This window comes from Panthera tigris, chromosome B3 (assembly GCF_018350195.1).
Source record: "Panthera tigris isolate Pti1 chromosome B3, P.tigris_Pti1_mat1.1, whole genome shotgun sequence".
Taxonomy (NCBI): Eukaryota; Metazoa; Chordata; class Mammalia; order Carnivora; family Felidae; genus Panthera; species Panthera tigris.
This window is the reverse complement of record NC_056665.1, coordinates 86,107,961-86,121,778: the sequence shown is the minus strand read 5'-3', so window position 1 is coordinate 86,121,778 and position 13,818 is coordinate 86,107,961. Positions and strand designations below refer to the sequence as shown.

Below are 13,818 nucleotides of genomic sequence, written 5' to 3'. Positions count from 1 at the left end.
ATGAAAAAATAAAAAATGCACTTTTAAATTCACACTTGCCAAAAGGAAAAGAAAAATTCATTGTGTGGTACCACTAGTCTGAATTTTATTGCAATTGGGATTTCAATACAGATAAAATTATATTTTATCTTAAATGAATATTATTGACTTTATATTGTATCCTAACAAATATAAGCATACTAAATACAAGCTGTACTACTTGGAAAAAATCAAGTTTCTAATGGTATTGTGAACAGTATATTTGAAGACAGTATTTTTATAAAACTAATAACCATTTCAAATACTATTATGTATGTTTCTTAATAGTTTTGACACTTTTTTATAGACCTGCCTTTCACAGCTGGGTAGAATAACAATGACAACACCACCATTTATTTAGGCCCTGTAAAATATGTTAACTATTTTTTTTTTTTAAGTATCTGTAAAAACCACACTAGTGAAAATAATTGCCCTGGTATGGGAAATACATATTACATAAACTCATTTCTTTTTCAGGTGTTGTAGTAGGGCTTTTACATACACAATCTCTAATCTCCAAAACAGTCCTAAGGGAATTATCTCGCTATTCCATATACAAGAAAACTCAGGCTTAAAATTATGAAATTTGTCCCCAAGTCCAGGTAGGTAGTAAGTGGAAGATTAAAAACGTGAAAACCAGGTCTATCTAACCCCCCAAAGTGTGTTCTTTGTACTTTAACATTTTATTGAAATGATTAAATGCAATGGTTCTCCAGTAAAATTTACCTTCCACTATGAAACAAACAAAACCAAATTACAATGCATTTTAGGGAAAATATAACATTACTTAATAGAAGTCAATTATTAATTAAAGTTCAACTCCTGTAATTTAACAGGGAATGATTAATTAACTAGATTTCAAAACACTGAATTTCAAGCAGTGTCTAATAATGCCTAGGGAATCTTTTTTTTTTTTTTTTTTTTACTACCAGCTATGTTGCTGGTAGAAATGGATGTCCATTATATGCAACTTAACATTTCCTTCTGCGTTGCTTTCAAAAGAAAGTTTATGAAAATGATATGAGATTCTACAATCATATTTTAGTCATAATGATCAGACATTTAAAAGCATGCTAGACCTTTTTCTATAGTGTTTCTATCGATGTCTCCCCTTATAAAATGCTTGCAAATCACGTAATAGTTTTAGATGTAATTTAATTACAGAACAACAGATGGACAAAAGGTGAAAAGAATACATGCTTTGTGAAATGACAAAGATAGATGAAGCAATAATAAAAGAGACTGATGGTGGCACACAGGTCCCAAATACCAACTAGATATACACAGTATTCTGACTCTATAAGAAACTAACAAACCATAGACAAGTTACCTTTTCCTAGGTTTTAGTTATTTATTTTTGCTTAGCAGAAAAACCAGCAGAATCATGGTTATAAAAGATAATTGCTAGTCTACTTCTAAAACAAAGAGGATAGTTGCTTTCACTTAAATTCACAAGATAAGGTTTTTAAAAAAATTTACTAATTTCCCATAAACTGCAATATCAAGGGACCCAAAACAGTTCCAGCAGTGGTTTTTCATCTCAAGTTTTAAATGCATACAATGATTTAGAATCAGATTCACTCTGTAAGCTTAAAATAGTTTAAAAACACATGAGTCTTATTTAAATTGAGATAATATGTAAGTGAAAATAACTACTCTGTATAAAATACATATTAAATATAATTCCCTAAAATAGTAAACCTAAAAATCATATTGAAGAAACTCATAAAATTGAATGGTTTTTGTCTGAAGCTTCTTCAAACTGCATGATTCTTACCATTTCTAACCTTCAATTGGTAAGAAATATTTAAAATATAGACTTAATATTTAATTTGGGTAAGCACAGTAACCTTTTTTAACCTTTCTTAGGGAACACTGACCCCTAAAGGTTCTAAATTTGAATAAGTTTCACAATATTCTGAATTTAAATGGCATTCAGACGTCACTTTACTTACATTATTGTAGGTATATATGTTTATGGCACATATGTTTGTTCATAAATATGTAAACTATTTTCAGTGGACTATTGTGCACTATAAATAAACAACTAAACCATGTTTCAGCTAACTTAATAAAAGGCACCAAATTTAATAAGAAATATCCAGAAATGTATCAAACTATTCCAAAAAATTACTCACCAGAGACTTCTAACCAGCATGTCTTTTTTCTTACATAGATAAGTAAATAGTTAGTAAATGCTAAAAAGGGCTAAGCAACCAATCACATAGCAACTCATTCTGGGGGGACCTGACCGTACATACATCCTTTGATTATAACACTGCATTTTTTTTTCTGAAAAAGCAGAAAAAAGAAAAGCCCTAAAAAACAAAATTTCACAAAAGGGCAAGACATCATTTACTTCTTAAGAAGCCAGAAGATGTTATAAATGTTCACCTGGCAACACTTTCATTCACTCACACTTAAAATTTCATTCATTTAGAGTTGTGTTTGTAACTACTCAAACCTGGAAATATTTTGTAGATACCTTCACTCATCCTACCTACCCCCTATAGCTTTACATTTTCTAAACTGTCAATAATAACAAAACCAAAAAAAGTAAGTTGTTACATCTGTTAAATTTATATACCTCATCAACTCTAACTTCAAATATTTCAGCAATGTTTCTACGATAAATCTAGGAAAAGGCTTAGACACTTCAGCACTCCTTATAATAAAATTTGTAAGGTGACACAAAGGCATGTGTGTGTAGTACAAGTTTTTATGTAGTTCAATTTCTTAAAAAAATAAGTAAAATAATGTATAAAATAACTAATTACCCACCCAGACTATGAACACTACTGTAAGACAGAGCTTTGAAGCAATTAGTGCTTTACGATAAATCCTGTGAACCCTGATATCAAGGCAATGACCATGTGAGATTTTACTGTTTAAACATATCACTTATCACAAAAATCAAAAGATATTACATTGATCTATTTAACTTTATTTCTTAAGTAATGTTTCATTAACAGGCCCTTTATATAAAGGAATGTCTTTCCTATTTCTGATGTAAAAAAAAAAAAAAGCCCGTAAAAATGCAAATTTTCTTAATGATGTTTCAGTCACGTCTATTGTAGTCTGTGCCTTCTGCAAACTCTTTATGCATCTATGTCTTTAGTCCTAAAACCTTCCTTTCTTTAAGTGTCCTAGAGCTTCAGCAGCTCCCTTCCTGAACTTCTTTCCTGGTTATTCTACACTTATGAGAAGTATTTCCTCCACAGCCTCTAGATCTTTTAAAAATAATTCCTTTGGCTCCTTAGAGATCCTTTCGTCTATAATTTGAACAACATGACTTCCACAGCAATGTGACCTCTGAATAGGGAACATAAGTAACAGGGGCATCATTATTTACTTCCTCTTTTCTTATTATTGCACATAAATTGAGTAAAACTGCTTTGAGCTCTTGAAAAGAAGAATGTTTCTTGTTTATCATAAATGAATAAAAACAACTACAACAAATTAGTTCCCAGCTTCACACCAGTACAATCTTATCACAAACTTGAATATAAAGAGAATGGACCAAAATGACGTGTCACAAAACCCATTCACTAAAACTATAAACTTTCCCCAAAATGGCCTTTATCCTTTTGAAAAAGGTGATAGTATGGTCAATATATGGTAAAAGAAGAACCCGGTTGAGGTAGAGGGCACCAAAAAAGGGAGAGAAGTGTGCAATATTTTGGGAATAATCTCATTTTTTTTAACTACACAATTTAGAGGAAATAAAAAATAATGTACATACAGACTTAAGCCTTCAACAATATGCAACACTATATTCAGAATGATTCGTTTCTCAGGGATTTCAGATTTGCAAAATTTTACTGTAAGATACTTCAATTAAAAACCTAACATTTTTTAAACTTCTCTCTTTATGGCTGTCTGTATTTTGCTCTATAGACAGATGTCCCCTGCCTGCCTGTCGACCTACCTACCTACGTGTCTGCCTGCCTATCTATCGTCTCTCTGTGTTTTTCAGGCTCTCAGTCTGTGTGCCTTTTTAACTGTGTTTCTGTCTCTGACTGTTCTCTTCCTTTGCCTGTGATCTTTTTCTCTCTCCCTGTCTCGAATTCTGTTTTCATGTCTCTCTCTGTCTCTGCCTGGGAATGTCTTTCTCTGTATCCATCTGCACATCTATACATGTCTCTGTTTCTTTATCTCTGGCACTCTCTGACCCCATCTCTCTGCAGGTGTCTCTTTCTGAGTGCATCTTTTGGTGTGGACCTGTCTCCTTTACCTGTATGTGCCTTGGTCTGTTTCTCTATGTTCATGTGTCTCTCTCCACAAATATGTCTCTCTCTCTATGTATATATTTTCTATCTCTCTTTCACTGTGTGTCTTTTTGTGTGTGTCTGTGTATGTCTATGCCTCTATCTCCTTCAGTGTGTCTCTCTTTACCCTGTCTCTCTCACTGTATGTCTCTGTCTCTTTCTCACTGCTGGTCTCTGGTATCTTCCTCTGTGCATCTATGTGTGTAGGTCTCTTTTTGTGTGTATCCTACACACGTGTGTCTTTCTCTGTGTATGTGCTTCCAACATGCGTGTCTGTGCCTCCCTCTCTGAGTTCAGTATCTCCCTCCCTGTGTCTGTGTCTCTCTTTGTTTGTGTTTCTTTCTCTGAGTGTGGCTCTCAGTATGCATCTCTCCCAGTCATTCTCTCAATCTCCTCTCTTGATCACTTTGTGCATATGTTTCTTCCTCTCTCCCTGCTGTTTTCTTCCTTCTCTCTCAGTATCTCCTCCTCCATGTGTTTCTCTTTTTCTGTGTGTCTTTCTTTGTGTCTCTTTTGCAGGATGTGGGTCTCATTGTGAGTGCCTCCTTCTTTGTATGTGTGCGCGTGCATGTGTGCTTGTCTGCCTCCGTCTAATATACTGGTTAGAACAAACACACTTCATTCAGTGCCTTGAACTAGCACAACACCTGGGGTTTGGTATTAATACCTTAAAAGTCCTTACCTTTTGACCAGTCCTCCATTTGTACTTCTATTCTTGTTTGCTCTGGCAATGTCTCTGGTTTTTGCTCCAAGATTTGAAGCTAAAATAAAGCCAACTCTAGATAAATAAACTTAAAACAATATATCGGAACACACCTAAACCTTACCTTTGTTTAACAGAGAATTTACAGGATAAATGGTTTTCTAAAACATTTATAATGGGACTATTAAGTGTATATTTCAACAGGTGAAATTAAATCTTTTTTTCTAAGAAAAAGGTCCTTTCTTTCACACTTACATTTTAGTAAATACAGTTCAGGTTAAGCTTCTAGACATTCTTGCTCCTTTGGTTAGAAAATCATTTAATTTATTTAACTTAAGACTTTTCTAATTCCATCAATTTAAGAAAAATAAAATTTTTACTCTATTTGTCATAAACTTTACACCAAAAATTTCAAAAATGTATTAGTTTAAATTTACAATGTGTATTTTCATATAAAACATTTTATACTTATAAAAGTAATTTAAGAATACTATTCAATTTTTTTTAAAACATAGACTATCATTAACTTGAACAATTGATATTTGTGTCTTGCATTTGTTTTTACAGTAAACATGACAAAAGCTACGCATGTTTTTTTTTTGTTGTTTTTTGGCATGCTTTTAAGGAGAATAAAATTAGATTTACCTCACAGCTAGAATTCTGCGTTCTTTAAAAAGTCCTCAAATAAAGCTGTCGTAAGCTTCTCCTTTTCCAATTTTCTCTAAATATGTTGATCTGGAGTTGGCAATCTTTTTCTAAGTTCCTCATTTACTTTTGGATTAGCTGAAAATATAGGAAGTTATTAATATCAAAGAAATATGTCCCAGTCAATGAAGCCATTTCCCTACATATTGCCCAAAAAGGTTAATAATAATTGCAGTCTTTTAATAAGAGATTCATATAGCAAGACATGTAGAAAATACAGTCTTTAATAACCTCTGGAGTATTTTAAAACATGTCTTACAGGCCTTAATGTGCTTAGTAATATACTATTTAAAACCATAATTTTATCCCTCTGCAATATACAGTCACTCTTCCTCATCATTTACCCAGCTAATGAATGCCAGCAATTAGTAAAATGTAATCCCATTGCACAATCATTTTAATGCTTTTAGCACTCAGAAAAGTAAACACCAAATTAATACTGCTCAAGCCATATCAGATCCTAGTTGGAAGCAAGCAATTATAGTTCAGCTCCTCAGGTGTAATTAAATGATTGAAATGATTTAGTTCCATAAATGCAAGTTAATTCATAAGCAAGCAACAAATATACTGGGAGTAATTACAAGAAACATTGACAGTCTAAGCAGGGCTAATTCTTTTATGAGCCTGATATAGTAAAATGCTGCCCTCTCCTGGGCATGTAAGTGAATATCTCACAGCCAAAAACAAAACAAAACAAAAAACCCACCTACCCAAAACCTAACTTTTAAAAACCTACTAGAAAAAATAGTAATATCCAATATATCAATTTTATTTCATTCCTTATACAAAAAAAATTAACTTATAACTTATACTGTGATCATTTCTACACACTCTGGTCATTCATGCTTTTTCTAATCAAGCTCTGAGTCCCAAAACATACTAGGCAATTTCTATACATCTAATGAAACAAAATCATTCACATATAACACTGACACAGTACAAGTGAAACTTCTAGTACCTGTCTGGACTGCCAGGCCACTGCCTATATTCTCTCATCATTAAACCCTAAGTGAACTGTTACAGATAGTAACTAAATCATGCTTTTTTATGTACTTTTTTATGTACTAGAATTTGCATGAAAAATAATCTCTGAAAAAATATAAAACAAAATACTGTACTATTATAACTGTACGTGATGGTCTATAGCTAACTGTTTTCAATGAACTTCAATAATAAAAATAAAATGGTGTAATATCATTATAAACACATTTGAAAACATAAAAAGTAACAAGTGATACAAAGTAAAATGCATTCTGATTTTACTTAATACCATTCCCAACTTTTTACTTCCTTAGGCTAAAATTCAGAACAAATTGACTTGTATACTACTCAGATGGTTCTTAACTAAACTTCTCACACTATCTATAAGAAGCTTATTTGTTATACATTTAAGTTATACTATAATCAATAAATCTGTGTTAACACATATGTATTTGAATCACTAAACCCAATGAGAATCATCCCTTTGACTACCTATAAAATTAAATTGAGATTCTCAAATATTCTCAAATATTACCAATAGCACAACAAATGCTTAATTCTCCAACAAGTGCAAACAATACTCGCAGTGGATAATGTTTAACACTACCAATATTTTTGTGGAGGGAGGAAACATTATTGCTCTTCTGATATGCTTTCAAACGCATTAAAATAACCATATTCTAAGTCATATCCTAACTATAAAAATAGAATAAACCAAAATATTAAAAAGTCTTGCCACTAAGTTTAAAATGTACAGCACATTTGCTTTGCCCTTGATGTCACAGTCTTATTTTTCAATTCATATCTTGTACACTGTAAGTTAATTGCTTTTGGAAAGTACTTATTATTCATGTAAAAATTAATGTGCCAATGTGTTTAAATCCTCTTAAATGACCATTCATGCATCTCTCTTCTTTAAGTACCAATGAAATCTGTCAAAAGACATCAATGCAAAATGGTCTTAAAGAAAGTTCTAATAGAGATTTTTTTTTTCTGCTAACACAAGATTTTCATATTCACCAACTTTACTTAAATTCCATTAATTTTTTAAGCTACTTTTAATAAATTCACCAAGTAAAATTTTTAGGCCCCATAGTCTGTCATTTGTGTTCCAGCTGACATTATGAATATTAATAACAGTGTTATCCTGATTAAATAGGCTTCATATGAAATCCCTGTGAATCCTATAGCTCAGACATCTCATTTTTCCAACTCTTTATGAATTTGGATTCAGACATTAAACTGGAAAAATCTTAAAAAACAGATTTAATGGCACATTTGCATATTGTCAAGCAAAAATTAGATGTTCTAATGATTCAAATAATTACAACTTATATATCTACATATTGTAAAAGGAAAAGATTTCTGTAAACATGCAACATATTTTATATTTCTATTAATTTTAGGACAAAGGAGAAGACTAATAAAATATCAACTCCTTTCCTTACACTCACCTTAAGATTTGACATCAAGAACTTGTTTCAATCAAAAATTATATATTCATGTTAAAACTAGTTGGATGATTTATATAGACATCTTATCATATCTAACTTATCATATCACAGACGAAATATAAGTTAATTGCTTTATCGTTAATAATGTTTACCAGGTTCAAGTAGCAAAATAAAAACAATTCCCAACTAACGTGTTTATGAGTTGTGCTGGAAAAATTACCCAGGTTAAAAAAGACAAAAAAAAAAAAAAAAAGTCTTTAATATAACAGACAGAACACACCACATTAGCATCTGTTAAATTAAGATCTTCTCTATCACAAATTCCCAACCTTATTCCTTCAAGTTGTTTTTACTCTCAAAGGAAGTGGTCTTATTATGTAAAAAAAAATAAAAAATAAATAATAATTAAGGAAACTGCATACCCCCTTTTCTCTCTAGGTAGATGGGAATCTGCATTCTTCTGCCAAAATTTCCTACCTTTACCCTATCAAAAAAACAAAGAATGAAAAAATTTAAATAAACATCTCTATCATCTGAAATGTGACTTGACTCTCCTTGTTTACTCAGCAGTAAAACACCTCATGAACCAAAATTTGCTCTTTGACCAATCTAAAATTTCTAATCTGCCTAAAAATTTATAAGTGACTCTGACATCTCTCCTTTAAAATTAAAACAATGCCTTTTAGGTAAAGAGGCATTTTATTTAACCACTTAACCACTGGGTGGCTCAGTGGTTAAGCATCCAACTTCAGCTCGTCATGACCTCACAGTTTGTGGGTTGGAGCTCTGCATCAGGCTCTGTGCTGACAGTTCAGAGCCTGAAGCCTGCTTTGGATTCTGTGTCTCCCTCTCTCTCTGCCCCTCCCCAGATCATGCTCTGTCTTTGTCTCAAACAAAAATAAAACATTAAAAAAAAAAAAAAAAAAAGACCCATTCTCAGGGTGATTTGTTAAATAGGAGATACCCTTCTTTTTTTTTTTTTAATTTTTTTTTTCAACGTTTTTTATTTATTTTTGGGACAGAGAGAGACAGAGCATGAACGGGGGAGGGGCAGAGAGAGAGGGAGACACAGAATCGGAAACAGGCTCCAGGCTCCGAGCCATCAGCCCAGAGCCCGACGCGGGGCTCGAACTCACGGACCGCGAGATGGTGACCTGGCTGAAGTCAGACGCTTAACCAACTGCGCCACCCAGGCGCCCCAGGAGATACCCTTCTTATCTTCCTCTGCAAAAGCCATATTATAGCAACGGTTCTTGATGGACTTTAGTTAATGGCACTTTTTTCATAATACATCTTTAATTTAATCACAATTTTTGTAAATTGAATTCAATAGTGTCAAACCAGGAATCATTTGTAATACTGCCTCATTCATATCCAACCGTAACCAAAAAACTCCAAATTTTATATTTCTTAGTGGAGAAATGTTGCTAATTTCTTCATTGAAAAGATTTTATTAAAAGGCTAATGGAGAGCACTGTATTTTGGAGAGTCAAATATTTTATCACATAACTCAATATATACCATATATGCATATGTTGCACTGATGGATTTTCTTCTTATTAGACCAAAGTCTCTCAAACATTCACAGTTCCTGGCACATTCTTTTCCAAAAAGAATTCCTTTCACTCACTGTGCCTCATGTCACAGCCCACTCCCTACAAAGCTCTAGATAATCCAAGGTCTTCAGAGCCAGGAAAAGCAAGAAGAGGTTTCAGGAGAAAGGATAAGGGATAAAAGAGGCCCCACTCCATAGCTATCAAAACTTACAATGCACATACTATTTCATCCCTCAGTTCTACTACCAGAAGTATTTAGAAAAATATGTAAAATGTATTTTTATGTACAAAGACACTCACTGAAGCAGTATTTGCAAGAGAAAATACGCTCTAGTCATACTTGATTTCTTTCTGTTCCTTGAACTCACCAAGGTTATTTTTGCCTCAGAGCTTTTATACTTGCTTGTCCTTCTGCCTAGAAGTCTTTTTTTCTAAAGCTCGAAACAATTTTCTTCATCATTCAGACTTTCTTTTCGTTCTTTCTTTCTTTCTTTCTTTCTTTCTTTCTTTCTTTCCTTCCTTCTTCTGGCCATCCTACCTGAAGTAGGATAGTACCTATGCTTCTGCCTTCGTGAAATTTCTTAATTTGTTTAGGTTTTATTTCATTGTTTTTGATAGATCTCAGCCAACTTACAAGTCTATGTAAATTACATGCAAGCAGGGCTGTGGATCTTCTCCTTCATCTATATTCTTAGAAGGTATCTGGCATATAGTAACTACTCAGTATATATTTAATAGAAAGGAGGATGGATGGATAGATGGATCAATGACTAGCAGAAATACAGACTTAACATAAATGTTCATCGACAGAAAACTGAGAATATGAAGTGTACAACCATAAAGCAAATCCGTATGGTTTATACTATAAATGCATACATGTGTGTGGAAGATTCTTTCAACAAGCATTTGTTAAGCACTTATATATTATATGTCAGACACTGTTCTAGGAGATAGATAGGCAGTGGTGAATAAGATAAATAAATTTCCTCCTCAGAATATGTCTTTGGCCAAAACAATGCAAGTACAAAACATAAAAGTAAAAACAGAAGAAATGTAAAACTATACTTACATATGCATACATGCTTGAATAGGCAAAGCAAAGAATACTCAGGAAACTATTACCAGTGGTTACTGTGAAAAAAGGACCTAAGAGTTGAGGTGGGGATATGGAGGAATGAGAGAAAGAAGTATTTTTTTTAATGTTTTTATTTTATTTTTGAGACAGAGAGAGACAGAGCATGAGCGGGGAAGGAGCCTCTAGAGAGAGAGAGAGAGAGACCCAGATCCAAAGCAGGTTCCAGGCTCCAAGCTGTCAGTACAGAGCCCGATATGGGGCTCAAACCCACAAACCGTGAGATCATGACCTGAGCCGAAGTCGGATGCTTAACTGACTGAGCCACTCAGGCGTGCTGAGAAAGAAGTATTTTTATTTCATTTTATATCTGCATAACTTGATGTTTTAACCATGTGCATGTACAATTTTTAACTTAATAAATATTTATTAATAATCTTAGAACTGAACAGGAAATTTTGAAGGAAACCATATTACACCTGAGAGATATAAAGTGAATAAAAGGGACATAATCTTTATGATTCCCTTGAAACTTTGAAAAAAAAAATTATTGTTGCCTAATTACTCTTTTATAATTATGCTTTATTATGGTTGTTTGCTTGCTTGCTTGGTTTAAGTACAGTGAAAATTTAAATTAATATATGGTAGGAATTTTTTGGAAAAGTTTAAAATAAATAAGTTTCCTAAGAATTATGCAAATATTTCTTAAAACAATCACATTTCTTTGTTCAGTTAGGGACTATTTATTTATAAGAGTCACAGTGTTCAGGATTTTGAAGTTTGTAATAAAAAAATTTATTAAAGGGTTTATAATAAAAATAAGTTTTTCTATATTATGACTACCGTATGTTTGTCACACATAGTTCTCATGTTATATATTTAGTAATCAAGAAATTACTAATCAAAAAGGTAAATTACTCATCACTGAAGGTCAAGGAAGGACATCAAATTAAGAGGAAATAAATATTTGGTGTTTAAAATAAACGGCTTTCATGTTTTCAAAACTTGAAGGGTAAAACAATATACCACTTGGAACACTGTGACTGTTTTTAGTGCCAGTTACAAATGACACTTTGAAAATGGAAATCGCATTGCATAGCCTTCTGATAAATTTTTAAAAACCAAAACTTTAAAACTAGTATTATTTTCAGAGAGCTAATGAGATACAGGATTTTCTAAAATATCCTGAAACGTTTTGCCCTAGGCCAAACTAAACTAAATCACTTAATCTAGCACAGGACAGAATATAAAAACAAAGTCAGCTTATAGAATAGTTTCTCTAGGGAACAAACAGCCTGTTTTCATAAGATTCATGTGGGTGCCAAGTTCTGATGCAATTACCTACTCCTTTACACAAAGGCTTGCATTTCCACACAACCAATTGAAGTTCTTGGCATATCAAAGGTAAAAAAGTATTAGAGCAAGTTAAATCAATCTATAATGACAACTGGTATGAGCAGCCACTTGAAATCAAATGAAATAACAGCTATTAGAAGCTGTCTTGCTAAAATAAAGTACAAATAACCACATAAGGTCTTAATTAATGATCAGGAATCAAAATGCTAACAGATTTTTATCAAAAAGCTATTTAATAATTCTCTGTAGTTTATAGTTACTGAGACATTAACAAATAGAAGCTGAGAATCAACATATTCCAAAAACAAGTTATACTTTCCCTCCTGTTTTGAACACTTAATAGCAATGCATACATTGTATAATACAATGTTTATGCCATTTGCTAACATTACAGTACCTAATCATTCTCAATGGTCAGTGCTGCCTGCAAACTATGCATTTCACTTTTTAAACTGTAATGTTAAAGACAACTTCTAGGTTGCAAAATATAATTACTAGAACAAAATCTTTAAACAGCAAAATAAATGTTAGGCTCTAATTTCTTGTTCAATATCTAGGAAATCACAGCTGTCAGTCTCCTTTAACTGAAGAACTACAAAAGCTCATGTAATTTCTTAAGTCATTCTTAATAAATATTTTCATTAGCGAAAAGTATGTAATAAGAATATGGCCCTAAAATAGATATTCCATAGTTAACAATAAAAATACAGTATGAAAAGAAAAATATAAGCCACCCTATATATAGTAATTTCCTTCCATAAACACTTTGATTCTTCTTGCATTTAAAATTACGATTTCAACCATAAATTATATGTAAATATTCCATTATCTCTTTTCTTCATCATACTATATAGTTTCTTAGGATCAGTACATGTTCACTAAAAATTTTTCAGAAAATACATTTAAAAAACATTCCTAAATGGCAAATCAACTGAGTTAAAGATATTTATAAAAAAATTAATAGTAATACAATTATACAGTGTTCTAAAGTATTAAATACATTAAACAATGTGTGCTTTTAATTTTTTAAAGACATTTTTCAAAAGACACTGATGATCTTCCATTTTAAAACATAGGACTTTACTTCTTTCAAGAAAATTGCAGCTCTATGATGTGGCTGTGCTCAAAATGGCTGTATAAATAATTTGACATTTTACACCACTAATTGTGTAAGAAAACCTTTTATAAACTATGAAGAAAAAGAGAAAACAAAAACTGCCATAAATATCTAAGGTATTACAAAACAGCAATCAAACATTATAAGCCTCCTGGTTGAGGTATGTAATACAAACTAATATGTATCATCCTGTGGAGGGAATAGGGATGGGTAGAGATTGGAGGGCTAGGGGAGCCGAATTCATAAAGGCTGGCAGAATAAGATGAAACAAGATTAACTAACATGAACCACGAAGGACAATTGTTGAAGCTCTGTTATGTGTACATACAGGTTCATATTGTTTCGCTACTCTTGTACATTTAGGATTTTCCATAATAGATAGTTTAAAACACACAGTGTAAAATTAAAGGACATATACAGCATTATTTACTTGCTAGCAAAACCCATTAAATAATCGTTCACAGGACCAGCAATGAGTGTTCCATGTTCTATAAGAATGTTATTAAAACCCCATCAATCTCATGCCTGATATATATATACACATATCATGCAACAAATACTGCATGCACATCTTTCACAGATACATAG

The 13,818-nt window shown here is 32.3% G+C and overlaps 1 protein-coding gene across 8 annotated transcripts in view; it reads right to left on the bottom strand.

Moving 5' to 3' along the window:
- MIPOL1 (mirror-image polydactyly 1) overlaps positions 1-13,818 on the bottom strand; it is a 320,020-nt gene that overhangs the window by 250,393 nt on the left and 55,809 nt on the right. For 7 of the 8 annotated variants that reach the window (XR_006218817.1, XR_006218816.1, XM_042989584.1 and 4 more), the window contains exons 2-3: positions 5,635-5,772; positions 4,969-5,047 (exon numbers count right to left, since the gene is read on the bottom strand). Coding sequence is in view for 6 of the 8 variants with exons in the window: in XM_042989584.1 (XP_042845518.1) it covers positions 4,969-4,987 (19 nt within the window). In the remaining 2 variants the exon portion in view is untranslated. Of the gene's footprint in view, positions 1-4,968; positions 5,048-5,634; positions 5,773-8,551; positions 8,614-13,818 lie in introns of those variants that run through there. The other variant, XM_042989583.1, reaches the window with a different exon arrangement.